The 26,948-nt window shown below is 30.9% G+C and overlaps 1 protein-coding gene across 2 annotated transcripts in view; it reads right to left on the reverse strand.

The window, feature by feature from the left end:
• Window positions 1–5,149: 5,149 nt before the first annotated feature.
• The window catches only part of LOC120777228 (mucin-17), a 333,221-nt gene continuing 311,422 nt past the window's right edge, over window positions 5,150–26,948 (reverse strand). Inside the window, exons 3-7 of one of the 2 annotated variants that reach the window (XM_040108409.1) lie at window positions 7,819–11,066; window positions 7,619–7,747; window positions 7,150–7,555; window positions 6,931–7,056; window positions 5,150–5,971 (exon numbers count right to left, since the gene is read on the reverse strand). In XM_040108409.1, coding sequence (XP_039964343.1) covers window positions 5,823–5,971; window positions 6,931–7,056; window positions 7,150–7,555; window positions 7,619–7,747; window positions 7,819–11,066 — 4,058 coding nt within the window. In that variant the 3' untranslated portion in view covers window positions 5,150–5,822. Of the gene's footprint in view, window positions 5,972–6,930; window positions 7,060–7,149; window positions 7,556–7,618; window positions 7,748–7,818; window positions 11,067–26,948 lie in introns of both variants that reach the window. The other variant, XM_040108408.1, reaches the window with a different exon arrangement.

The raw sequence follows: 26,948 nt of genomic DNA on the forward strand, positions 1-26,948 counted from the left end.
GAATAGTATTTAGAGTTTTAATTAAGAGATTCATACTCTACATATTTTTATACATCATTCATACAAAATTTAGTAGTCCTCTACAACACTTTTTAACGAAAAAAATTTTTTAGTACTAAATTCTTTAATTGCTTTATATAATCCAAATTCTGGTAAGGTTTACTTTAAAAATTCTGTCTGTGCCAAATATCACTTCAAAATAAACATTTCTGAAGCACGATTTTTACGATAAGTAAAATTATTCAACGCAGAAGTTCCATTAAATTTTGTGCGCGGGATCAAATTGTCAAACCGACGATCAATAAGTCAATAAAATATAGAAATTGATGCTTGAGAATTAGAATTAACAGTCAGAGCTTCTACTGGCAACGTTGGAATATCGAAAGAATCAGTGAAAACACTTTTTGAAACATCATTGGGGCTTAAGAAGATTGGTTCCAAAATCTCTCAACTGTTTCTAAAAACAGCGTCGCGTTAACGTCTGTTTAACAATGTTTTCCGACTACCAGAATGTCAAGAAACGTATTATTATTAACGATGTGTTTCGGATCTATGCTTACGACTTGGAAACAGACGATCAATCGGTCGGATATGGCGGCAAAAATGAGCCGAAGCCGAATAAACCACGTCAAAGCAAGTCTTACTGCTTTTTGCTCATAGAAGTACATATGTATATTATATATATATTTATATAATCATATAACAGAATGCAGCTTATCATTGTACATACGTGATATAGTACCCTATTATAGCGTTTTGTGTGCTGATATGCACAGCACTTTCAGAATTTATATTTCAACTCAATCAAACGGAATGAACGCGACATTCGTTTGTCGGCTGAGCGGTCGCTGAAGGCTTAACAGCTTATATTTGCCGGCTCAGAATTTTCTTATAAGTAAATGTGGGTTATTAGAAAATTTTAAAGAAGGCACGTAGTATTTTCTCACATTTCTGACAGCGAGTGTATTACATCCCAGAAGAAATGCCGCGACCGAATTTAAGTCCGAGTGAATCAGACCAATTTTGGATATCATGTTTTCACGTGAAGCGTGTTACAGTGAGAACTTTCTGCATCGACCGCAACAAATGGAAATCAGAAAGCGCGAGGTTTGTGTTATAAGGCAGATGAGGCAAAAATTCCAAACCGCTGTTTTTCCAAATAGTTTTAAAACCTTCTTTCTACATCGGGTCGAGCGTTGATACGATGGAAAAAATATTACCTTATTTGTAGTTGCACTGTTTGGCCTTTTTTTAGACAATCCCTTACTTCCATTCGGTAAATTATTGTCGGTAGCGTTCTCCTTTAATGGCTTCAGCCACTTTTAAAAGGCCGATGCAGTACGACCATCTGATCTCATCAAATATTGAGCATTACCGTGACGAGTACTCGGTTTTTCCGTCAATTTGGTTAGGTTTCACACATGATTTTTTGCATTTAGAGTTGTCCTAATTTATCCAGTTTTCAACACCAGACTAAATCCGATGCAAAAGCGACTATTTCAACAATTAAATAATATTTTTAGCACCCTAACAAGTACCGTAACTCTATTTTTGAAGCTTTTTGAATGCTTCTAAGCCTTAATTATTTTTGTTATGTAATATTAGTAGTTTTAGTTTTGCCCGCCAGTGTATTTACGAGTATTTATAAATAAGGTCTTAATCAGCTTAAACAATTTCAGAAAGCATATAGCATACTTTTAGGGTGCTTCGAATTGAGTAAGCTGCTAAATGAGCAAATGTCTGCTCAGTAGGTTAATACTGTAAGCATTTTTTGTGCTTGGACACAAACATAACGGATCGTATTCTTCTTCTGTACTGATGTAGACACCGCTTACGCGGTTATAGGTGGGTTAACAACAGCGCCAATTCGAGATTCCAAGCGAAGCCAGTTCCATCGTCAACTGATCTTTCCGACGGAATGGTGGTCTTCTTTTTCCTCTGATTCTCTCTGAATGGCGCGGAGAAGTCTTTATCGATCCTAACGCAGCCTTTTTTTACTCAACAACAGCTTACTCAGCCGTATTAGCTTTGCAAGGATACCAAGTTCAGTTATTGCGGCATAGAGCCAGTTCCTTTTCGCAACGCACGAACAACTGTATATCTTTGTGTCTACGGATAAAATGAGCAAAATCGATTGAACGATATTAGCTTTTTAAAATAACCGTGTGATCTTACCGCATAATGAAACTCAAATAGCATAGTTTTTAGGTAATAATGCTAAAAGTAGATAAAATCTGGTAAAATTTCCCTTAGCCCCATATACCTAACGTAAGATTTTCGACCTTCTGTTTGGCTTTATACCATGTATGTATATAGGTCAATATGTTTGTATTATCTTAATGAATTCCTGTGTGAGATTTTTCAGTTATTTGTACCGAAAATTGCTAAATTGGGACATTGCTTATCTACCGTAGCCAATAGTCTTCACGTAGACTTTAATTTTTTTTTCGCTCCATCTATGGGTTTTTTTTTAATGAAACTCTTTCCGTACATTCTCTAGATGATACACCAAAAACGGATGAAGTATGAAAATTACATAATTTTAGTTAAATTTATAAAAAAATGGAGATTTCAATAAATACATAAAGCCTTAAAACTGTTTAAAAAAATCTGAAAATTTTTGCGTAAGAAATGTTGATTGAAAATTACGGTTGCTTTCAATTTTAAGTCGATATAAAATGCTCTTCTTAATTTTTTAAATAAAAAACCTTAAAAAAAGCAATGTGTTCGCGACCTAAGGAGGTAAGTACCTTCTAAATCATCAAAGAAAAAGTCGTTTCTAGAAGATAAATAAATTAAAAGCAAAAGCCAAAAAAACAAAATATATTTAAATTATTCATCTAAATTTTGAGGCTATCTGGAAAAGGTATTCATACAAAGGTGTTAGATCATTCCATTAACTGAAACTTATACCATGTAACTTTTTTCTATAAGACTTGTGCTATTGCCGGAAGTTTAAGTAAACAATCTTTAACGCTAAAAAATTCAACCACACCCTCCGCTTTCTCTTCACAACCTCAGTTCACATGTAACTTATTTTTCCCTTTATTTTATCTTGCGTTTTCAATGGCTTGCAACCTACTATGATTTCTTTAACTTTCAAAAATTATCTACCTTTGTCTAGTGTGCGAGTTATCTTCAAATAAATTGCGTGGAATTATGTGCCCGACTAGAGTGGAGGAATGCCAAAGATAAAATCAATAAATACAGAGTTCAGAGTTCCTTTCTGCAGCAAGTGGTTTCCGACTTACCAGCCAGTAATATCAATAAAACGATTTTTTTTTTAATTTTCAATTGGTATATATTTAGTTAATTTATTTATTAAACCTTTGATTGATTACATATATGGTTGTTAAATATAAACAAACGCAAGCAAATGCAAATGTACCATAGTATTATATCAAAAATGGGTAAATAAGTAATAACGTATGTATATGTGTAATATAATTTAGTTTAGTAAAATATATTTATATATATATATAGTATTATATAATGTATAGATGTAATTAAAAATATATTTATTATGCATAAATTTATGTATATTCAATATAATCGTATAAACTTTTCACAAAATATTTAAATATTTAAAATTTCCAACAGGCAAAGTTTTCAACTTGCGCATAGATTTTCATTTAATTAAAATTATCTTTATATATTAGCATATTTTTATTAATTTTTACGTTGGTTTTACTTTTAATAAGTTTTTCTTTTAATAAGCACATTTAACGCCGCTTGTATGCTGCCATGGAAAGTTAGCATGCCTTTAGGTTACGTATACGCGCTGGCGCACCGCAATACGCAACAATTTGCGCGATTCGTTTCGTTGACGGGTTTGTTGTCTGTGTAGTTAATATATATATATTTTTTATAAATATAGTATATGTATATTTATGTATATTTAACATATGTATATTATACTCGTATATATAGCGTTTATATATATATGTTAATTTTTTATTCGTATATAGCATAAACGCTTTAGCATTTATAAATAAAATTAGTTAACTAAAATTATTGATATTTTTGAGACAAACACGCAATTGTTGCATTACATAAATCGTAGTCAATATGTATTAAGCAAAGTTATTTAAATATTTTGCTGTTGTGAGCTATAATTTACAGTTTGTTTTAAGTATTTTACGAGGACAGTAATGGCGCAGGCACATGCATGTGAGCCGAGCGATTTTAGTTCTTTCATATTTATATATTTTTGTTTATAAATTGGCGCGCAAAAATTTTTGACAGCGACAAAAATAAATGCAAATCAGCTTGACATTTTATAATTTCTTTTTTTTTAGAAAAAATTTATTTCTTTTTTTAAATCAGTATTTAAATATTTTAATAACAAAAAATAAAAAAATTAAAAAAAACTAAATAAAAAAATAAAAATCTAAGTAAAAATTTAAAAATATCTAAAAGAATTTTAAGGTATTTTATTATAAAAAAATAATAAACAATTTTAATTTAACCGAAAATTAAATTTTTAAAGTTAATTTTTAAAAATTTGTAAGGTAACTTTTTAATTAAAAAAAATAAATATAAAAAATTTAATTTTACCAAAAATTATACATATGTTTAAAGTTAATTTTTATGTTGGCGAATAAAAATTTTCGACATTGACAAAAATAAATGCAAATCAGCTTGACAGTTTATAATTTCTTTTTTTTTAGAAAAAATTTATTTCTTTTCTTTAAATCTTTATTTAAGTTTTTTTAATAGCAAAAAATAAAAAAATTTAAAAAAAAATAAAAAAATAATAAAAAAATTAAAAAATCTAAGTAAAAAATGTAAAAATATCTAAAAATATCTAAAAAAATTATGTTTAAAGTAATTTTTTAATTAAAAATTATAAAAATTTTAATTTAACCGAAAATTAAATTTTTTTTATGTTAATTTAAAAAAAATAAATGTAAGACATAATTTTAATTAAAAAAAATAAATCTTATTAAAAAATTTAATTTAACCAAAAAAAATTATAATATATTTAAAGTTAATTAATTTGAAAAAAAAAATTTTTAATTAAAAAAATTAAATTAAAAATTTAATTTGACGAAAAAAAATTTATTTTTTGTGTTAAAAGCTATTTTTTTTAAAAATTTTAATTAATAAATTTAATAATTTATAAAAATATTACATTTCTAAATGCACTTTTAAAAATCAATAAAATATTCAGTTTGCATTTTCAAATTTACACCGATTGTGCAGGCATACACTATATGTATCTTGCTCGGCGTTGCAAATGGCAAGATGCAAAATATCTAAAATCAAATCTTCTGCGCGTCTTTATACATAAATATCAAAATCATATTCATAATCTTTCCAGTGGCTTAACTTACATGCATTTGCTTTTGTTTTTGCGGCTCAACTTTTTTGTTTTTGAAAATACAACTAGAATAACAACAAATTTCCAGAAAACTTCTATAAGCCATTTATCAAAAAATACTCACATACATGTGTTTGGTAGATACATATATGTATTGCAAGTACTGTTATAGCAGAATTAACAACAATGCTACATTATCATTGCTTAGACATACGAAACCATCCTAGTAAAATATATATGTATATTATAGGAATTAAAATAAATCATCAAAAATCAATAAGTCGCACAAATTTCAGACACAAATCAAGTCCAATAAAGCAAAACTTAAAACTAATGTATTAAATAACGTTTTTGTTTTTGTTTCAACACAAGTTAAAATAAGTTTAACGCTGTTCAAACGTGCATACACACATATATACTAATTACAAGTCGTTGCAGCTTTCACAACATTTTTTTTTAACAATTTTAAACTATAGTTCTTCACACGCTTTTAATACGTTCAAGCGAACACAATCTTAACTGGACCCATGGGCAGCTGCTTCATGTAGTTCCAAGCGTCGACACGCGTCATTTTCGCTGTGGACGCACCATTAATGCTCAAGATCTCATCGCCATTGCGTACTTGGCCGGTTTTGTGGGCAGCACCGCCTGGTAAAAAAATATTAAAAACAAATTTAAAATAATATTAAACAAAAATTTTAATATAAAGTATTACTTTGAAATAAAAACCAAAAAAATATTATAAGAAAACTTTTACAATTAGAAATATTTAACAAAAATTTAAAATATTAAAAAATAGTTTAAAAAATATGTTACTCAAAAAAAGCATATTGTATACAAAAAGCAAATGTTTTAAATAAAAAAAAAAACAAGAAAAAACGTTAACTTCTGCTGTATCGAAGCTAATATACCCTTCACACGTGCATATCTTTTAGTAACTATGTCTTCAGTTTATATGAAAGCTATATCCTATAGTAATCCGATCTGAACAATTTTTTCGGAGTAATCTATGTCAAATTTCGTGAAGATACCACGTCAAATGCGAAAGTTTTCCATACAAGAACTTGATTCCGATCGTTCAGTTTGTATGGCAGCTATATGCTATAGTAAGCCGATCTGAACAATTTCTTCGGAGATTACATTGTTGCCTTAGAAAATAATCTGTACTAAATTTCGTGAATATATCTCGTCAAATGCGAAAGTTTTCCATACAAGAACTGTTTTCCGATCGTTCAGTTTGTATGGCAGCTATATGCTATAGTAAGCCGATCTGAACAATTTCTTCGGAGATTACATTGTTGCCTTAGAAAATAATCTGTACCGAATTTTGTGAATATAACTTGTCAAATGCAAAAGTTTTCCATACAAGAACTTGATTCCGATCGTTCAGTTCGCCGCCTACAAGTATGCTACAAATAATAGGCGCTGAGTATTTATATTGTGGCTAGCTTCGCATTAAAAGACTCCAACTGTTCTTCATATATTTATGTAAATCACCATATGTACATACATATATATATATATACTATATACCCGTATGTATGTATATGACTGTGCATATATGTATGTCCTAAATTCATATATTTTTAATATTTTTTTTCACTTACCCATAAAGACTTTCTTGACAATCAATGGTTTATTGCCTAACGGCGAATCGAAGCCACCCTCAATGGAGAAACCCAGTCCGCAGCTGTCCTTAACGATTTCCACGGAGCGTGAGCCGGTGGCGGCATCTTCTGTGACAGGAAAAATATATAATTTATTATAATAATTGTATAAGCTTCATCCATTCAAGACTTTTTGTCAGTTTCTTGGGTTCTACTTACCTTGTGCACGAATTTCCGCAGCAATGGCGTTACGCGTCTCGGCGGCACGCTCCAGCAGCTCACTGGTGCTCAATTTACTCGCATCGGCACGCGATTGCTGGCGACGCGTACGTATGCTAGCCAACGTGGCGGCAGTGGTGTCAGTCGTGGTCGGCGTAGGACTTGTGCTCGATACTGTGCTGGGTGTCTTCGATGCGCCAGCATCTTCGCTTGCCGAGACAATATCTAAATCCAAGTCGAGCGAACGCGATGCCTTATGATAGTTACGCTTCTTCTCGTAATCCACTTCGGTGGGTTTCTCATTCAACGAAGTGAGCGAGCCGAGTGAGGAGCGTTTCTTGGTGAGCGGTTTGACAATGACCGACTCGGAACGTGTGACGACGAGCACCACTTCGGGACGTGGAGTCTGTTAAGTTAGTTATTTTTAGTATATTTTTTGTAAGACAGTGAGGAAATGGCAGGCACTTACCTTCAGCACAGTGATGGACTCGCGATGCGTTAGGCCACGCATGCTCATGCCATTGACAGCCAATATGCGATCGCCCTTCTTCAGACGTCCATCCTTGGCGGCTGGTGTGTTGTTTAAAATCTTATGTATCTGTAATGTAACGTTTCGTTATACATAGTTCCTTCATTAAATTTTAAATTAAGTAAGTTTGAAGTACTTACCGTAATCTCCTTGGCTTCGTAGTCGGAGCCACCGGCTAGCGTGATGCCAATACTACTCTCGGGCGTATCACGTTGTAGCACCACTATGAAAGCTTCCGGTGTTTTGAGTGGCGGTTCCGCCTCCTCAATGATCTGTTGTATATCTTGTGCAGTAATCAAGCTCTGATTGCTGCCAAGCGACGAAAAGCTGCCGAATTCGTTGGTATTCTCTTGTGTGGACACATTCTGTGTGCTCGAGCTCACGCCAGACGATGATGAGGCTATGGAATCAAGGGAGGGGAAACGTTCGTGGTAGTTAGCACCAGCTTTGCCGCTCAAGACTTTAGTAGCAAGCAGACTATTTGTGGAGACAGCTGGCGAGACGTTCGATGTGACATTTGCAGCAGCGGCGGCTGCACGCTCTGCAGCAGCTGTACGTTCGAACTTTTCACGTATCTCGGCCGTGGTTACCTTTGCTGTTGTGGCTGTTTTGCTGCTGTAAGTTTTAGTGCTTGTCACCGAGGATTCATATTTCTCAAGCACTGGCTTGAGTGGCATGCGTTCGGTGATATTCCTACCGGTGAACTGTTGCGTAGCCTTTTTAGCAACCTCAACTTGCATCCATTGTGTCAGCTCATTGCTAGCTTCGGGCTGTGACTTCTTCGGTGGCGTCACAACTTCAGTTGCTTTGCGTGGTGTGACAGGTTGTACGGGTACTGCGGTCACTGCTGGCAGTATAGCAACCGGTTTGGGTTTGGATGCCACTTTCGGTGGTGTGCTGGCCTTTTGACTGGGATCGGCCTTGAAGCTGGCTTTACGCTCTTCATCGATTAACATGGCACTGAGTTTCAATGGCGAGGTACTATCCGATTTACGGCTACTGTCATCTGTATCTGAAGTGACCTCAACATAGGCGGCTACGTTGATGACCTTATCGACGAGACTTTGGTCATTTTTCGAAACCAATTTATAGTTGATGGGTGCCGACGCTGACACCAACTTATTGGGCATTATCACCAGTGAAGCACCCGATGTGGAACGCGGTTTCGATTTGTGCACACGTCGGACTTCGTCCTCATCATAACCATCGGTGCTGTCCTCATCATCGTAGGGACGATTACGTAGTAGCGCTGAGGCGTCACCGCGTCCATTGCGACATTTCGCCGAAGCAAGTATATTCTTACGATTCGTTGCCGAATCACTGGAGCCAGACTTCAGTACACGACGCGACAGATCAACTGTCGGTGTGCTACCCACTGAGGAACAGCTCGCCTGCGAACCCGAGCCGGATGTGAGCGTAGAAGTAGTTGAGCTGGCTATGGAAGTGTTAGTCTCCGAGGAGAGTGTGCGTGTGAGCGCAAACTTCTCTGGCACCTGTGGCACACACGGCGACATGGGTGGTGAGGAAACCTTTGAAGAGAAAACCGAATCGGAATCGCTTTCTTCATGCATGGCATGCTGACGTGGTGGCACGCTGAGAGAGGTGCGCGGCGGCTTGGCTGGCGGTGTGCCCTGTAACGCTGACTCGAAGCGCCGTGGCTGATGTGGCATAGCTAAGGGCGATTGCACTGTTGTGGCGTGACGTGGCGAAGCGGTTTGTGTGCCGAAAATGCTACGATAACCGTTATTTGCGGCAATGTTGGCGGTATTGCTTGTGGTGGCCACCGTAAGTGGACGAAGCGGTGAGTTTTGTATTAGCTCTGTGCGTTTGGCGGGACGTGGCACTGTCGAGAAGTAACCGCTGCTCGAACCAACACCGCTATCCGTAGAATCTGTGGACGACGTGTTGCCGGATTTTAACTTCTCACTATCACGACTTTTAATCTCGGGCAGATCTAGTATGGGCTCCAAAGGCACATGTGGGCGTTCTGGTATAACCAAACCGCGTAGCTTGGACATGCTGCGGCGCCGTTGTTCCAATATATTTGTTATGGCAGCCTTACGTGATGCCTCGTCCGGCATGTAGGTTGGCTGACCCGAAAAGCTGATGCGTCGCTCTAAATGTTGCATATGGCGACGCGGCAATGACGCATAACTCTGTGTATAGTCGGTGGCTAATGTATTTAGCGCATACATTGAGTCCGAAAAGGTTTGTGTGGGCAATTGTTTGGCTAACTGTACCTGACGTGCTACATCATTCAGATTCTCTACGCTCATCGCACGCGTTTTCGTCAGATTAGAGGCTGTGTTGGCATAGCGCGCGCTAGTCGCTGTATCGAGCAAATTCTCCGTGCTTAAATTGAGCGGTTTCGTAGCGCTTTGTGTGCGTGAAAAGCTCAAAGGTTTTACTGGCGTGTCAGCGCCACTACCCTCCGCGTCATTAGAGAACATAGCGATCTTGTCACGTACGCTTTTCTCCGACTTCTCATCCTTACGCCAATCGCCGTGGCGACGTGGCGCGCTCAACGAACGTTTGTAGTCGTTTGCACTGCCGCCCAACTCAAATGTGGGCGGTTCCAATTTGTTGGCTGTTGGCGTGCTACCACCGCTCGACGTAAGATTCTGCGTGGAACGGCTGTGTCTCGACTCGAATACCAATTTAGCATTGCCGGCACCCGACGGCGTGGTGGCTTCGGCGAGCACATCGCTGCGCTTATCTGTCGGCTGACGGCTGTCCTCCACATTCACCACCAAATCCTGCCGGTACACCTTGCGTGGCACCGTCGGTGGCGGTCCCGATTTCGGTAACGGCGGCGGTGCGCTGACTGTGTCTGTGCTGGCGGGCACTTTACTACCGCTGCTGCTGACTGTGAACTCCAGCGTGGGCATTTCCACTTTTGTGCTATTTATCTTCAAAGTGCCATTCGGTGAGGCCGATTGTGTTGTCAATGTAGCCGTCGCTGCCGTCACCGTTGCACCAGCGGCTGTGGCACCATTCGCAACATTCTTGCTAATGTGTGTGTGTGTTGTGCGTGTGCTGGCGACCATTGTTTGTCCACCGTTGGCGCTGGCTGCTGTATACAGCTTCTCTGTGTAAATTGTGTTTGTGTTGTTGTTATTGTTGGCGCTGCCCTTTGTGCTGGACATTGTCATTGTGGTGGTGGTGGACTGCATTAGGCTGGCGGCCTTCAACAGGTTCGTGCTTGGCGGGGGCATTATGAGCGGTTCGCTGAAATTGGGCGGAAACTCATGGCCGTCGGGTGGCAGGCGGGAGTATGTGGGTGGTGCGCTGAGTGTTAGGTAATCGCTGACGAGTAACGGTGTTTGCGGCACCACCTGTATGCCGTTCTCCATTTTGTTTTTGCTACTCAAGTGTGTTTGGTCAAGATCTGTGTGCGCGGGTGGGTGGGAGAAACAGAAAAACAAAGAACAAACGATTAGTCACGAACAAACGAGGAAAGAGAAACAAATAATACAAATAATAAAATAAGGCTTAAGTTAGTGGTAAAATTTTGGATAAAAGTTGCACCTACAGAATTTCTTAGGGAATGCTTAGTAACAGAATTTTATATAAAAAAAAATATTAATAACAATAATAAATAAAGAAAAAATAATATATTCCTGTTTTAATTAAAAATCAATATTCTTTTTTTAACTATAAGAAAAATTTATAAAAAACATTACTTAAAAATATTATTTAAATTTTAACAAATAAAAAAAAATAATAAAAAAAAAATTCGTTAATTTCAAAAAATTCTGCAATTTTTTGATTTCTTTCGTATTTTTTATTTTTTTTTAAGTTTTATATATTTTTAAACTATTTTTTTTCAAACCAGCAATGATTTTGTGCTGAAATTTAAAAACAAAATACAATGAATTAAATTAAAATTTTCGAATTTTTTCCCCGTACAAATATTTTTATTTTTATAAAGCTTTGATAGTCTTTCAGATTTATTTATGACGAAGAAATTTAATAAATATCGTTAAAAAAATTTATTAATTGCTTATTAAATATTAATATATACATATTTGTATCAACATATAAATTTTAACCATTTATACAATAAGTTGGAATTAAAATAAAGAAAATAATAAAAAATTAATTTTAATTATGCTTAAAAAAATTGTTTCAAAATTTCTGAACTTTATGTTTGAAATATGTTTTTTATATTAAAGGTTATTGAATTGACCTGACAATCACTTCTGAAAATTGTTTTAATTTTATTAACTTTAAATAATTAATTTTCTTTAATCAGAATGTTAAAAAAATAAGTTTGAATGTTAAAAAATAGTTTTGAATAAAGAAAAAAATTGAAAAAAAACATTAAATGACAAATAAAATAATTATTTATTTTAAATAAAATGAAAACGTAATAAAAAATAGTTTTGAAACTTAAAAAGATGTGACAAAAAAATTTGGAGAGTTTTGAGAATTTTTTTTTAATATTAAAAAAATAGTGACAAAAAATAGTTCTGAATATAAAAAAAAATGAGAAAAAAAGTATTTTTGAATATTACAAAAAAAAATTTAAAAAAAATGGTTTTGAATATAAAACAATTCTATTGAGAAAGAGTTTTTTTTTTAATAAAAAAAAATTAAAATTTCGGTCATATTAATTACTTTCTGAATTCTTATTTTTATTATTTAGATTAGTTTTTTTATTTTCTAACTTTTAACTATTTTTATAAAAAAAAATTGTTTAATTTTCAGTTTTAGAATTAATCTTTTTTTTATAGTGTTCATAAAAAAATTAGAGGCGTTTTTTAACATATTTTAACGATCGAATATTATAATTTTTAATTACTTTTATGAAAAATAAAAATTTCGATTTTAAGCTTTTGATATACATACATACATATGTATATTTCGCCTATTATTTTTCAGAAGTATCTTTTGGGGAGATATTTTAGCATTTAATTGTTTTTATGTTTTTTTTTTGATTTTTAATTTTTAATTCCTGAATTTTTTAACATTTTTTTTGGATTTCAATTTCTTGATTTTTTTTAATAATATCTAAAGTAGATTTTGAAAAAAAAAATAATGTTGTAAGTTTCTATAAAACAGCACATTATAATTTATTTGTATTTATCTAAATTTTGTTTTTGAAAATAACTTTTTTGAAAATTATTTTCTATAAAGTTTTGTATAATACTTTTTTCCCATCTCTTAATTTAAAGTCTTTTTTTTAATATAATTTTGAATTTCAACTATTTTTATAAATATTTAAAATAAATGTAAAATGAAAATTAGTTTTTAAGCACCTAGCTTTAGATATAGAAGTCTTTCTTGGGATGTGAATTCGGGAATATTTGAAATTATTATGGGTTATTTTTAGTATAATTATGTTGTTTATATTAAAATGTTTTTTATAATGGTATTACTATTATATTTGTTTATGTTAAAAAAAAATAATTTTCTCATAAAGTTATTACTTTTAAATTTTTTTTAACCTAACAGCTCCACATTTGTAAATTTTTATTTCTAAAAATAATAATTCTTTTAATTCAAAATTTTATTATTAAATGAAAACTGCATGCGACTACAATGTTTGTAGCAAAAAGGGAAAATATAGATTACATAAAAATTGTGGTATTAAAACAAGCTAAGCGCATAATTTTTGGCACACATACGCATACATAGACAACCTCGTATCCATAATTCGCAATCACAAATAATACGAACGACAAAAGTAATCTGTGTCACATATAATGGCAGTAAATGCAGCCAATTGCACGTGTGTTTGTGTAAAAATAAAAATGAAAATAACAATATAAATTATTATTAATGCGCTTTCGGTTGTGCAAAAAAGCTTAATTCTAATGAAAGCTTATGCGCAATGCAAATAATACTAAACGCCATCATTTTTGCTCCTTTGGCTGGCACATTAATAATTATTATTTATGCGCAGCACAGCATATGACAAAAAACGTACGCAAATCGACGCTGCAGCAACAACAAACAACATTTGTGTGTGCTATATAAATCGGTGTACAACAACATTGTCGCGCAATCGAACGCAATTCACAACAAAACTGTCACTCATAAACAAATCAAAGTGCATAAATCAACGAAAATAAAGTATTATTTATTAAAGTTTGCTAAGCAGATAATAAATGGCGAAATGCATGGCAAAAATCAGATTTTGCAAATTTTTGGTAACAGTGGTGGCGAATGAAGAGGCGGAAGTTTTGGAAGTTCACTTTAATGGTAATTTTTGTGAGAAAAAAAATTTTGTTAAATTTTATTTAGTAAGAATTAGTTGTAATATTAGACAAATTATTATGAAAGAGTGCATTAAAAAAATTTCCCTTTTGCAACAAAAGAAAATTTCCCTTTAAAAAATTTCGTATTTTATTTTAATCGACATGCATTTTTAAAAACTTAAAGTTAAAAGTTAATTATTTTTTTGGAAAGTTTCCCTTAAAAAAATTTCCCTATTTTTTTTAATTTAAGTTTTTATTTATTAAATTAATTTAATTAATTAAATTTTCAAAAAATTTCCCTTAAAAAAAATTTCCAATTTTTTATTTTCAAATTTCCCTATTATTTAATAAGAAAAAAGTTTTGTTAAATTTTATTTAGTAAGAATTAGTTGTAATATTAAAAAACTTATTATGAAAGAGTGCATTAAAAAAATTTCCCTTTAAACAAATTTCGTATTTTATTTTAATCGACATGCATTTTTAAAAACTTAAAGTTAAAAGTTAATTAATTTTTTGGAAAGTTTCCCTTAAAAAAATTTCCCTATTTTTTTTAATTTAAGTTTTTATTTATTAAATTAATTTAATTAATTAAATTTTCAAAAAATTTCCCTTAAAAAAACTCCCAATTTTTTATTTTCAAATTTCCCTATTATTTAATAAGAAAAAAGTTTTGTTAAATTTTATTTAGAAAAAAAAGTTGTGATATTAGAAAAATAGTTATAAAAACGTTGGATTAAAAAATTTCCCTTTTCACATAAAAAAAAATACTTTAAACAAATCTTTTATAAAAATCCTTATTTTTTTAATCTTCATATATTTTTAAAAACTTTAAGTTAAAAATTAATTAAATCTTTAGAAAATTTCCCTTTAAAAAAATTTCCCTATTTTTTATTAATTTAAAATTTTATTTATTAAATTAATTTTATTAATTAAACTTTTAACAAAATTTCCCTCAAAAGAAATTTCCCTTTATTTTTATTTTTAAATCTCTTATTTTTTAATATACATATATTTACAAAAACTTAAAGTTAAAAATTAACTAAAATTTTCTCATCAGAGTTGCATCATGATGCGATATTAGTCATAAGTTAGTGCAAGTGACAGACAGCACTGATGATGCGGAAGGCATTTTTTCCACTGCCTCACTCACAAAAAAAAACACAAAATTAGCGAATAAAGTAATTAAGGGCTAGAATTGAAGCTATTAATATTTTTACTCAAAAATATTCTGTTTTTTATTTTCAAAGCAAAAAAACATGTAAAACTCACTAAAAATATTTTAATAAAATTTATATTATTATTTTTGTTTATTTCTTAAAAATATTTCAATACATTTATAAAACAAATATTTTATATAAAAAATTGTATGCCAATTTATTTTTATGAGAAAATTATTTTTTATGTGACTGCTTGCCTAAACTACCCCACTGTTACGCTAGCTTTGCACTGACCAGCCAAATTACAAACATCCATACAAATCCCCAAAAATTGGAGTGGCGGCATTAATTTCCCAAGTGTCAGTGAATTTCGCGGCGAAAAAAGTCAAAATCACAATAATCGCATGCTCTATGGCTTAATAACGGCCAACATGCATAATTTGTCTTTGAAACTAGTTTCCTTCTTTGGTTGTTGCGTTTTTTGCGCAAAATTCTTATTTAGAGAGGGAGGTTTGTACATACTCGTACATACAAGTCTATGCATATACTCGTAGTATATGGGTACTTGTATGTAAAAAAATATAACTTTAGTTTATGATAACTTATTATGATTTCGAAATCTTGATTAAGATTTTGTTTATAAATTATTATATCTGAAATGATTGCGTGATTAATGTAGATAAGAACGGACTTGCTTACATATACGATTATTTCAAGTATATGCACATACGTACATATGTATGCATGTATATACAAATATATCATCACCTAAAATGCAAAATAACGGAATATCACTTTTCAAAAGTTTACAGGCGAAGGAAAAACGATATAATAGAAATCACTCATAGTGAAACAAAAATTTAGTTTTTTTATAAAATGGTTATATATTGGTTATATGTTGGTTATATATTGGTTATGTATTGGTTATATCTTGGTTACATGTTGGTTATAAATTGGTTATAACTGACAGCGGAAGCTTAGAATTTTATGATACACGTATGCATTAGAATGTTGTTAATCGTATGCAATAAAGAACGCAATTTCGAACTTTTTGATGATACGTTCTTCTGCATTTTAAACGGTGATATGTCGTTTCGAAACTATTGAATAAAATTTTCCAACAGAAAGTTATAAATATTTTGTTTAAGAATTATTAAACATATTCATACATACATATGTATCCCTGTTTATACAAATATTTACACCATTGATATTTATTTTTATTTAAAAGAATCATTTCAAAATAACAACTGATAAAGCTGTTATATGCACAGCTGCTAATTGCGCGCTAGTTTTGTTGTTATTGTGCCAGCGCTCACGCGCATAGGCAGACAAACCGGCTACATGGGCTGTGGGTGGCAGCCGCAAGAAAAGCATTCAAAGCTCTGGCCTTACTTGGCTGAACATATTGTTTGTTGTTGTTATAACTTCACCTACTTACTGCCTCATTGAGTTTTAATTTATTAATAAACAAGTATTTTATAGCTATTTATTTCCTTTTTTTATAAGAAACAACTTTTTTCTTTGCGTAGAATTCTTAAGAATGCCGCTTTTATACTCAAACTACATTTTTAACGCTGAAAACTTTATGTTTTTAAATTGTAAGCTCTTTTCACACATGATAGGTGAGGAAAAAAATATAAAGTAAAGTCTCAGTTTGAGGGCTAGGTAGTCGGCAGTTTAATCTTTAGGGAGTCATATTTTATATTTTATACTTATCCATATTTACTAGCATTGACCTGTAGTCATATTAAACAAGCTAAACTAATCATTGAAAGTCTTTGTTGGAGTAAGTTACTCATTAAGAGCTTACTTCCTTATAAAGCACACTTTGTAATAGAAAAAATTGTGTTTAATATAACAAAAACTCGCCATATCAAATACATGAGTTACCTAATGAGTTACCCCATGCTGAGCATTGGAAAAAACGTTAGATCAAGAGTATTGTGATCAAGGGAGATTACGTTGAGGGGAACGACATAGATTTTGAGAAATAAATTAAGAATTTATGAATAATAAACAACGTCTTACTACATTTTGCCCATAGTAGTAGCTAAGTTGCTGGTAGTGTTTCTACGGCGTTGTCCAGTCTATAGTTCGAAAATTAAAATCTTGCTAGAGACCATGGTGCTAAAGCAATGATTGTGTCCTATTATAGAAATATTCTTGCATTTCTCCCAAATTGCCACAAACTCTTTGTATCAGCTTTTCATTTTTAGAAGTCAGAGTTAACTAAATTCTTTTGTGTTTTTTATGTCGTCCAGTGTTCCAATTGCTAAAGATGTAAGAAGTATAGTAAAAATGCTAAAGGAGAAGAGTTGAAGTCCAAGAGTTAAGCTTTCAAAGATCTTAGATCTTCTCCCTATCTTTAGCCTCCTTTGGAGAAAAACGACTTCACTCATTCCCTCACTCACTCTTTAATTTTTTTTTTTCTCTTTCTCTTTCTCTCTACTTTGCATCTCAGTCTCATTTGAGTGTAATAAAATGTAAAAAAGAAAATATTTAAAAAAATTCCATACAGAGTACATTTGTTTTGACTGCTTAAGGCGTGGATTTGAGAAGTATAGATCTTCTCCCTATCTTTAGCCAACTTTTATCCGAAATACTCGACTACTACGAGTTCACTCATTCTCACACTCACTCACAATCTCATCTCACTAATTTTTTTGCTACGTCTCTTTCTCTCCCTTTTGCTTCTTAGTATCATCTGAGAGGAATAAAATTTCTAAAAATGTATTACATTTAATTAAATTTATTATATGTACATTAATTTATACAGCTCAAAAGGAGATTGAAAATATATTTTTCAGGTCTTTAGCATACATTTAGGTGCATATGTTTACTATGAAAACTAAGAAACGAGATAATGGTTTTCTAGCTAAGGCTGAGAACACTGCCCATACCAACTTCAAGTCAATATTTCTCAAAATAACCTACTTCTTTCAGATTATTTAACTTAAAAATACTTTTTTTGTTACAAAAAGTTATAATTTCATTATCACAACTAATTTTTTCAATCAAAGATATAACCATGCATTCGGTGGCACCCTTCATTTGCCACTTTTGAGGTCAAGTGCAAACAAAATATTTCAGCAGACGCAACAATATTCATTGGACAAGACAAATACTACAAAAAAATTGGCATATATCAAAGTATTAGTTGCAAAAACAAAAGCAATAGGTTATTGAATTAAATAAATCATTAAAAAAGTAAATTTTTTGCAATCTTTTTAGTCCAAACTTAAAGCTACTCCAAAATAGTAATTAACTTTTTACAACACTTAGCGCCGCTAGGAATTTTCAGACTTATATCTTAGCTGATTTTTATACTTTTTTTGTTGTTTTTTTTTTTTTTGTTTTGCTGAACAAGGCCCTTTTTTGTGAGTCTATATTTATGTAAGAATGAATACACACATACAACTACAGCGCCGCACTTCATTAATGAAATATACTTTGGGTCTTACGAAATTCCACACATCATTCATGCCCATTGCTCGCTTGGCCAACTGGTCAATTGTGGCTGCTGTTTTGCTGTTTCTGCTTAAAAGCACCACATGCAATTACTTTAATTACAAGGCAGCCAACAGCCAAGCAAAAATAATAGCGCAACAAATATTTCGCCAAAAAAATGTTAAATCAAAAAAAAAAAATTCACAAAAAATTAGAAAAAAGTAAAGAGTTGAAAAATAAGTGCAAAAAACCATAAAAGAAATCAACTCACAAGCAAAATAGAAGCATCTGCGCGTCGGCAACTTTAGCCTTAAAACAATTTCACTCGGCGAGCGTTGCCGCTATTTGTTTTCTAAATTATTTATAATTTTCTTTCATGACTTTTCTACTATGTCACCGCATTTACAAGAAAACAATAGCTGTGACATTAAATATGACTCTTCATTACACACATGTGTGTTGAAGAGCTTGATGTTTTTTTGGGTTTGCGAAAACCGAAAAACGAAAGTTGTAAATTTCATTTTCGTTTGGTTGATAGCGTTGGGGTGTCATTGTGGCTACAATTTCATTCACTGGAAACATAATGAAAATGAAAGCTTCAGCAATTCTGTTTGGCTGTGGCTTGCGAAAGCTATTTGCAACCGCGTAATAATGATAGCAAATCTAAGGTAATCAAATGTACTCATTAAACAAATTAGCGCTTAGAAAATGGTAACACAAAATCTTGCTACTAATGAGCTGAATACTATCTTATTAATATGTATGTCACAACCTTGGTATTTTAAAAGCTTTCATGAGTATTGAGCTTTCAGATTAGTACTCATAGATAAGATTTTTCTAATTTTAGGTTATTTTTTTGTGGAAAAGCTCAATAATTATGAAAGCTTAAGGCATGTGAAATCCTTGCTTATTATTATGAAAGCCAAAAGCGTATGAAAGCTCTGCTCAGGTATATTTATAAAGGATATGTTTATGATTAAGTTTTTTGTAGGAAAGCCAAATATTTCTGAAAGCTTAGAGTATATGAAAGCTCGGCTCATTGTTATGAAAGCTTAAAGCATATGAAAGCTCCGCTCAGGTATATTTATAATGGAGATTGTAGGAAAGCTGAATAATTATGAAAGCTTAAGGATATGAAAACTCTGCTCATTTTTATGAAAGCTTAAATCATACGAAAGCTCTGCTTGGGTACATTTATAACAGAGATGTTCTTAATTTTAGGCTAATTTTTTTTAGGAAAGCTGAATATATATGAAAGCTTAAAGCATATAAAAGCTCTGCTCATCTTTATGAAAGCTTAATTTGTTATGAATTATAAAATTCAAGCAAATGTAAAAAATAACTCAAAATAATTTAAATAATAGTAAAGATTAATGTTAAAACTTTCTGTTTAGGAAAATTTCAAAAATAATCTTATGACAGTTCTACAAACCAAATGAATTAACTATCAAAAAGTTTATTGCAAATAATAAATATTTGCAAAGTAATTAAAGATAAGAAGAACAGGCAAAACTTAAAGTGCATTTACAGCATTCATTAATCAAGAAAGTGTTAAAGTTCAAGGATCATTTAAAAACAAAAAATGTTAAAAAGTAAAACATGTAAATACTTATTTACTAAGCTAGAAAAACCTTTTGGAAAAACAAAAACAATAACGTTATCATTGACATATACATATATGTATATATGAATATTAGGGTGTTTGATTTTACCTTAGGTCATAGGATTTATTGATATATTTCATACATTACTTTAACTGCGTATAAGTTTTAAAAGTATATTTTAATCAGAAAAGTTACTAAATGCTTTTTTGTGCAACAAAAAAATTATTTTTGCACTGAAATTTTCTGCTTTCCAAAAAGGTCTTATATAATTTTTCGATTCAGTTAAGCGTTTACGAGATAGTCAAAAATCAGCAAAAGAAATAATAAAATATATATTGAAAAAAAATTAAAATAAGAAACCTTATTGTAGAGCAGTAAATTTCTTACAAAACTATAAGATTTCCGATTTGTAATGATTTTTTTTTCACTGAGTTAAAAATTAATTAGAAAATTGGTCATAAAATTTTACCTGTTAACTTACCCGTTAACTTAACCGTTTATATAACGGTTAGGTTTATGAAATAAATCCTGAGAGACCTTTTTCTAGAGCATTAAATTTTCTATAAAACCTTGTGGAACAAGATATTTTTTTCAAGTAGTTGGAATGAAAGAAGATTTGGGCTTTTTCTATCTGTTAATAAATTTTATAAATCTCTAACATTTTTCTATCGGAATTAAAAAAAATAGTTAGTTATGAGACGGAGAACCCTCCCGTTAGAACTAAGGGCTCATACTTGAAGAACTCATATTTAGAAATTTCTGTCAACCAATTTTTTAGAGTACCAAGCGAAAAAATTCGTTGTTTTTACTCACCCTAGTGGATGTACGAAATCGCCTTAAGTGAATTGTGATGTTCGAAGCAAAGATAAGCGTGTGGATTTATAAATACTATAATTTCATACACCAATATGACTGTATGTAAATATGTATATTTAATATCTTAAATACCAAAATAAAACACAAATCATTAATTTTGCAAAAATTGGCGGTTTTCGAATAACAATTAATCTTCGCCGTAAAAAAACAATTCAAAAAATTAAAAAAATATTAAATTACATAATAATATTAAATGACAATTAATTTATCAGAATTTTCAGCAGAAAATTATTACTTTTTACAAAATTATCACTTATTGCCATCATACACATTTAACCAAGTTATAACCAAACTTTAATTTTTTTCAATAATCTGTCTGTTTTATACCATCTCTTGCTCCTCCTGAAAACTTATGAAAAGTCATGTCACGTTTTTTTTTACATTTTAGGTGTCGATATAATACATTTTTTTTTCAAATATCAATTTCAAACATTTTTTCACTGTCTAATTTTCTACTAGTAACACTACATTCTTTCTATCATGTATGTATGCCAGCATATGCTAGTGGCGCTAGTGAAAATGTTTTTATAAATTTATTCAATAAATCTCTAGCATAAAATATACAACATACTACATTAGTTTGCTAATTTATTCTTGAGTTAACACTAAATTAATTAATTCATAACACACGTGGCGAGTCAAAATGACGCCGCAAGCGATTCATGATTTTGACAAGAATGAACATTTCATATGAGCATAGGCATGAAGACACATGTGTATTTATACGTAATAGAAATTTATGTTGTCTGATAATAAATTTAGTTATGAAGTTAATCAAAATTTAACACTAACCAAAGTGATTGTTAATTTTAGTTTTGAAAAGTGGGTGTAACTTTTACTGAGCCTCAACTTCAACGCGCAGTTGCTGTAGGTGGGACCAAGCTTATGTTCTCAATAATTATATTAGACAGTTGATTACTCGGATAGTTTGGAGAATTATTTATTGGTGATTTTAAATGAAGTGACTGCTAAGGGGAAGAAGAGACTAGAAACGAAAGAATAGGCACGCTGTCTCATGTTTTCGAACTCCAGCAGCGAAAAGAGGCAGTCCATTTTACCATTTGGAGCTTCGAAGTGTTTCGTTAATCGAAAGTAGATTCTATAAGAACTGTTACATCATACCTTTCGTTCCAACAACTTCGGAATATTTTAGGTTTTCGACATTCTCTTTCATTTTTAGAATGGCTTTTTTGTTTGATAAATACAAACCTCTTAATAATTTTCTAATTAAAATCAGCTAGGGAAATAATAAAAAGCCCGGCATAGGTTAACTCAAACTTTTTTTAGTTTTATAAAAAGTTGAGAAGTCAGTCGACCATTCAGCAGTCTATTGCTTAAAAATATTTCCGAATATCCTGTCTCAGTTCTTGACCATTTCTCCAAAATCCATAAAAAGCTCCAGAGAAGCGAAATTTCAAGCTGTTCTAAGTAGCTTACTGGAAATTACTTAGGAAATCAAATCTTCAAGCATTTTCAAACATTAGCAAGTTAAGAACAATACTAAATACGGTGAATACGGTTCATTATGCAGTTTCAGTGAATTTGAAGCGGCATTTTATAGCGATAATCTTACTCAAGCGGGTGCTTGAAAGACTTTTTTCAAAAATGTATTACTCGATTTTTGTTTCATTGTTTCTAAATAAATAGAAGCCAAGCATGTTGAAGTAATCACTGAAAGAGAGAGAGGAGGAGGGAGAGAGGAAAAGAAAGAGAGAGAGAGGGAAAAAGAAAAAAGGAGAGAGAGGATTTGTCATCTGTTCCAAAACTAACACAAGCATACGTCAGTGCTTTTTCTGATTTGAAAAAGAACAACAGACAAAAATTTCGTAAAAAAGTTACAAAATTTGGTTTCAGTAAGTTTGAAGCGGATATTTAGTTTGAGAATCTAACTCAAGCGACTATTTGAAAACTTGAAAGAATTTTTGAAAATATATTGTTTGAATTCTGGTAGTTTACAAGAAGAAGCAAAGCGCGTTGAATTAATAACTGGGAGAGAGAGTCAGAGAGAAAGAGAAAGAAAGAGTGAAAAAGTCAGAGTTTTGCCTCTGATCTAATGAGAGAGAAAGAGAGAGAGAGAGAGAAAAAAAGAGAGAGAAAGAAAGAGAGAAAAATTTCTAAGGGCCAGTACGTTTACGTATGGAGTGACAGCCGGCAAGTGTAATCTTTATAACTCTTATATAGAATGGTAAACGGTAATGTTCCAAATACTAGATCTTCCTTACTATGGTAACTATTACTATTATATAGTATGTTAAAAAGTAATGTTCCAAATACAAGATCTTCTTATGACTATGGTAAACAAATATTATAGAAAGCGTTTATGCGAATTGCTTGACAATTTCTACAAATATTTCTAATTAAAACTTTATGCTTTTATTTGTTATAAGTAGAATTTCTAAGACTTCGGGAGATCTCAAAAAATTTTGTGGTTAAACAAAATACCGACAACAATTTAAAACGCATAAATATGTATATGAAATATTTTCTGTATTTATCACATACTGTAATAAGGCCGATAAGATTTAGATTAGCGTAGATAAAGGTAACAGCAGTCTAAAGGTAGTTCGAACTACTCCTACGTCATTTAATTTCAATAATCAAATATGTATAATAGATTACTCATATATAGGTTTTTATCACTAAGTCAACTGATTACTGCACTACAGCAATGAATCAGCTGTAAAAATATAAAAATATGTACAAAAGAAGTTTTTGGAACTTTGCGCACATTTGTACGGGCTTACTAAGTATTGGTTTTCAATAAAAAAAAGTTAAAAAAGTTTTACTTGCGCCATAGAATCAATATGAAGTCATCATTTACCAAACAATGACCAAACATTGCAATAAGCCGCTATGACTCTACCACAGGGCCACTTTTAACGGGCACCCTTGTCAAATTGTGCTGCTTGGCACTTTGCTTGCCATGTGTACGCAGACTTTTTGTAGACAATGTATGACTCACTAACTGTTGACTGAGTGGCCTGTCAGTTGCCTACGTTCTGTCACTGCGCTCGCTTATGGTCTGATTGTCAGAAATGTTGTCTTTTCTTTTTTTAATTTTTTTTTTTCATTTACTTGTTTGCTTTGCTTTTGCCACTCGCTGGTGTTTGCATTGACTTTGTGCGAGTGTGTGTGTGTTGGCGGTTTCTATGGTATTGACATTTTACATTTGGCCAAGAAAAAATTCTGAATCAACCGTAAAGTGGAGTTTTGCAGTTATGCAAATACGCACATATTTGTATATACATATGTATGAATGAAAATATATACAATGTACATACTATTACTTATTTACGTGCACGTACATACATACTTATGTGCAGTTATATTTATGGGATTCATGAATCGCGCAGTCATAACTAAGTGTTAATGTGGAGCTCTTATGTGCCTTGAGTGTGAACTTTATTATTTGTGGCTTGCTTTTTTCATGTTTCATCATTTGTTTTCTTTTTGTTTGTCTTTTGTGCCGCTTAAGCCGCTTAACTTTTTCTTACACCGCTGCGCTAATTATGCGGTTTGGCATCTTTTTATTTGAATTTATTGGCATTAAAAGACAAAGCTGTTGGAAATGACTCTTTTGTCACGTCTTCTCAATATGACTAATTCAATTTTTTACTGATGACGAGCGTCAAATTTTGATATACTTTTGTTTTATTGCTGTTGTTAGTTTTGCATATATGTAAATGCAGCGTACATACAAAGGTTTCGAAGACTGTACAATAATTTTTAAGTTTAAAAATTTTATATTTTAATAATTTTTTTTATAAATTTCGAAAATTTTATTTTTCGAATTCAAACATTTTTACTTTCTTGATACATATTTTATAAGAAAGTGTTAATAATTTTTTTTTAAACTTTTTTTGAAATATATGTACATAGGTAGTTAATAAGTTTAAAATTTTATATTTATCGAATTCGAAAAATTTTCTCTTCATAATATCTTTTTAGGAAGGAAGGTATTAATCGTTTTTGGCTTCAATATAACATTTTGAAGTTTGCTTTTTTCATTAATTTCGAAAATAATATTTTTCGAATTCGAAAAATTTATTTTTCATAATATCTTATTATGAACGAAAGTATTAATAGTTATTGTGTTAAATATAACATTTTGAAGTGAAGTGTTCGTTTTTTTATAAGTTTCGAAAATAATATTTTTCGAATTCAAATTTTTTTCTTTTTAGATTAGTTTCTTATGAAGGTAATTATTTATAGTTATTGCGTTAAATGTAACATTTATATTTTTTTTATTAATTTCGAAAATAATATTTTTCGAATTCAAAATTTCTTTCTTTTTATAATGGTGTTTTATGAAGGGGAAAAATAATATTTTTTTTAATTTTTTTTAAATCACATTTAATGTATTTTTATTCAATGAAAGTGATGAAAGTGTGTATGTTACTCAATTAATTAAGACATTGAAACAAGTTCATATAGAAAAAGTTGGATATGAAAACTTATTTTAGCATTTTATAATATAATATATGCATACCGTAATAAGTAAAATTTTCGAATTCGAAAAATATAAATTTCGAAATTAAAAATACATATATTTATATGTAAATAATTATATTTATGATACACAAAAACAAGTACTGCTGCTTTTATTGCTAATAATTTTAGAATTCGAAAATTGGATTTTTCCAACTTCAACAAATATATATTTATACGTAAATAATCATATTTATAATACTTAAATACAAGTGTTGTTGCTATTAATTTAAATAAACTTCGAAAACTATATTTTTCGAATTTGAAATTTTTTAGATTTATTTTTTTATAAAATTTTTAATAAATAAAAATATGTATACATTTTGTTTTTCTATAGATTTCGATTGCCATACTTCTAGAATTTGAAAAAACAAAAACTTGTTTGTCTATTTTATATTTAGCTCTTTTATAAGAAATTAAAATTTAAAAAGCAGATTTTATACATACAATAGAATATATACAATGTATTAAGTAATATACTTAACACGAAATTTTGTTTTTTTATAATAGTTAAAAATTTCGAAAATGAATCAATATTTTTCGAGTTCGAATTTCTTCATACATCTGTCTTTTTGGCATAATATTTTTTATTTGTATGTATTAAGTATACTTGAAATATTGTTTCTTAACATTTTTTTTATCTATTTTTATTTATGTATTTCGAATTAGCAAATTTTGGTTTTTATGTACATATGTATGTATATACATACACACATATGTAGGTATGTAAATGAAATTAAAAAAAAACATGTAGTGTCATTTATAAATTTCGAATATTTATTATTTTTTTTTTGCAAAATATTTTTTATGTGCATTAATGCAAATATTGTTTGAAAATCGGATTAAATTTATAAACTTCGAAAATTTTATTTTTCGAATACGAATTCGAATATATATTCATCTATTTTTTTTTAATATAGTTTAATGCACACCAACACAAATAATGTTAATATAATTAAATTTAAAAATTTCGAAATTTACATTTTTCGAAATGTAATTCGAATACTTATATTTTTTTTAAATATAGTATTTTGTACGTAATTGTAATTAAAATATAAAAACTCGGACTTTATTTAAGAAGTTCGAAATTTTAAATTTTCGAATTTGAAAGTTCTACTTTTTTCTGCCAAATTAATTTTATGAATATTCATGTTAATTTATCATATTCATAGGAGAAAAAATACTGGGTGGTAGCCAGAAGCAAAAACAAAAACAATCGCAGATCAAGATGATCTTGAAACAAGTATGAATGAAAAAACGAGCATAAACTCATTCATAATACAACAACTAGAAAACTAGATACAACAATGTTCAACAAACAACAGCAAGCAATGACAGCGGAAACCAAGCAACGACAAGACGCAGCCGCTCTTAATATAAATTACAATGTCCTAAGATGTTTAAGCAGATTTTTCCCAGGCATTTGAGTCAGACTGATTAAAACTTGTACTTGGCTGCAGCTAGAAGGCAGACAGGGTATCTGTCACAATAA

This window comes from Bactrocera tryoni, chromosome 5 (assembly GCF_016617805.1).
Source record: "Bactrocera tryoni isolate S06 chromosome 5, CSIRO_BtryS06_freeze2, whole genome shotgun sequence".
Lineage (NCBI taxonomy): Eukaryota > Metazoa > Arthropoda > Insecta > Diptera > Tephritidae > Bactrocera > Bactrocera tryoni.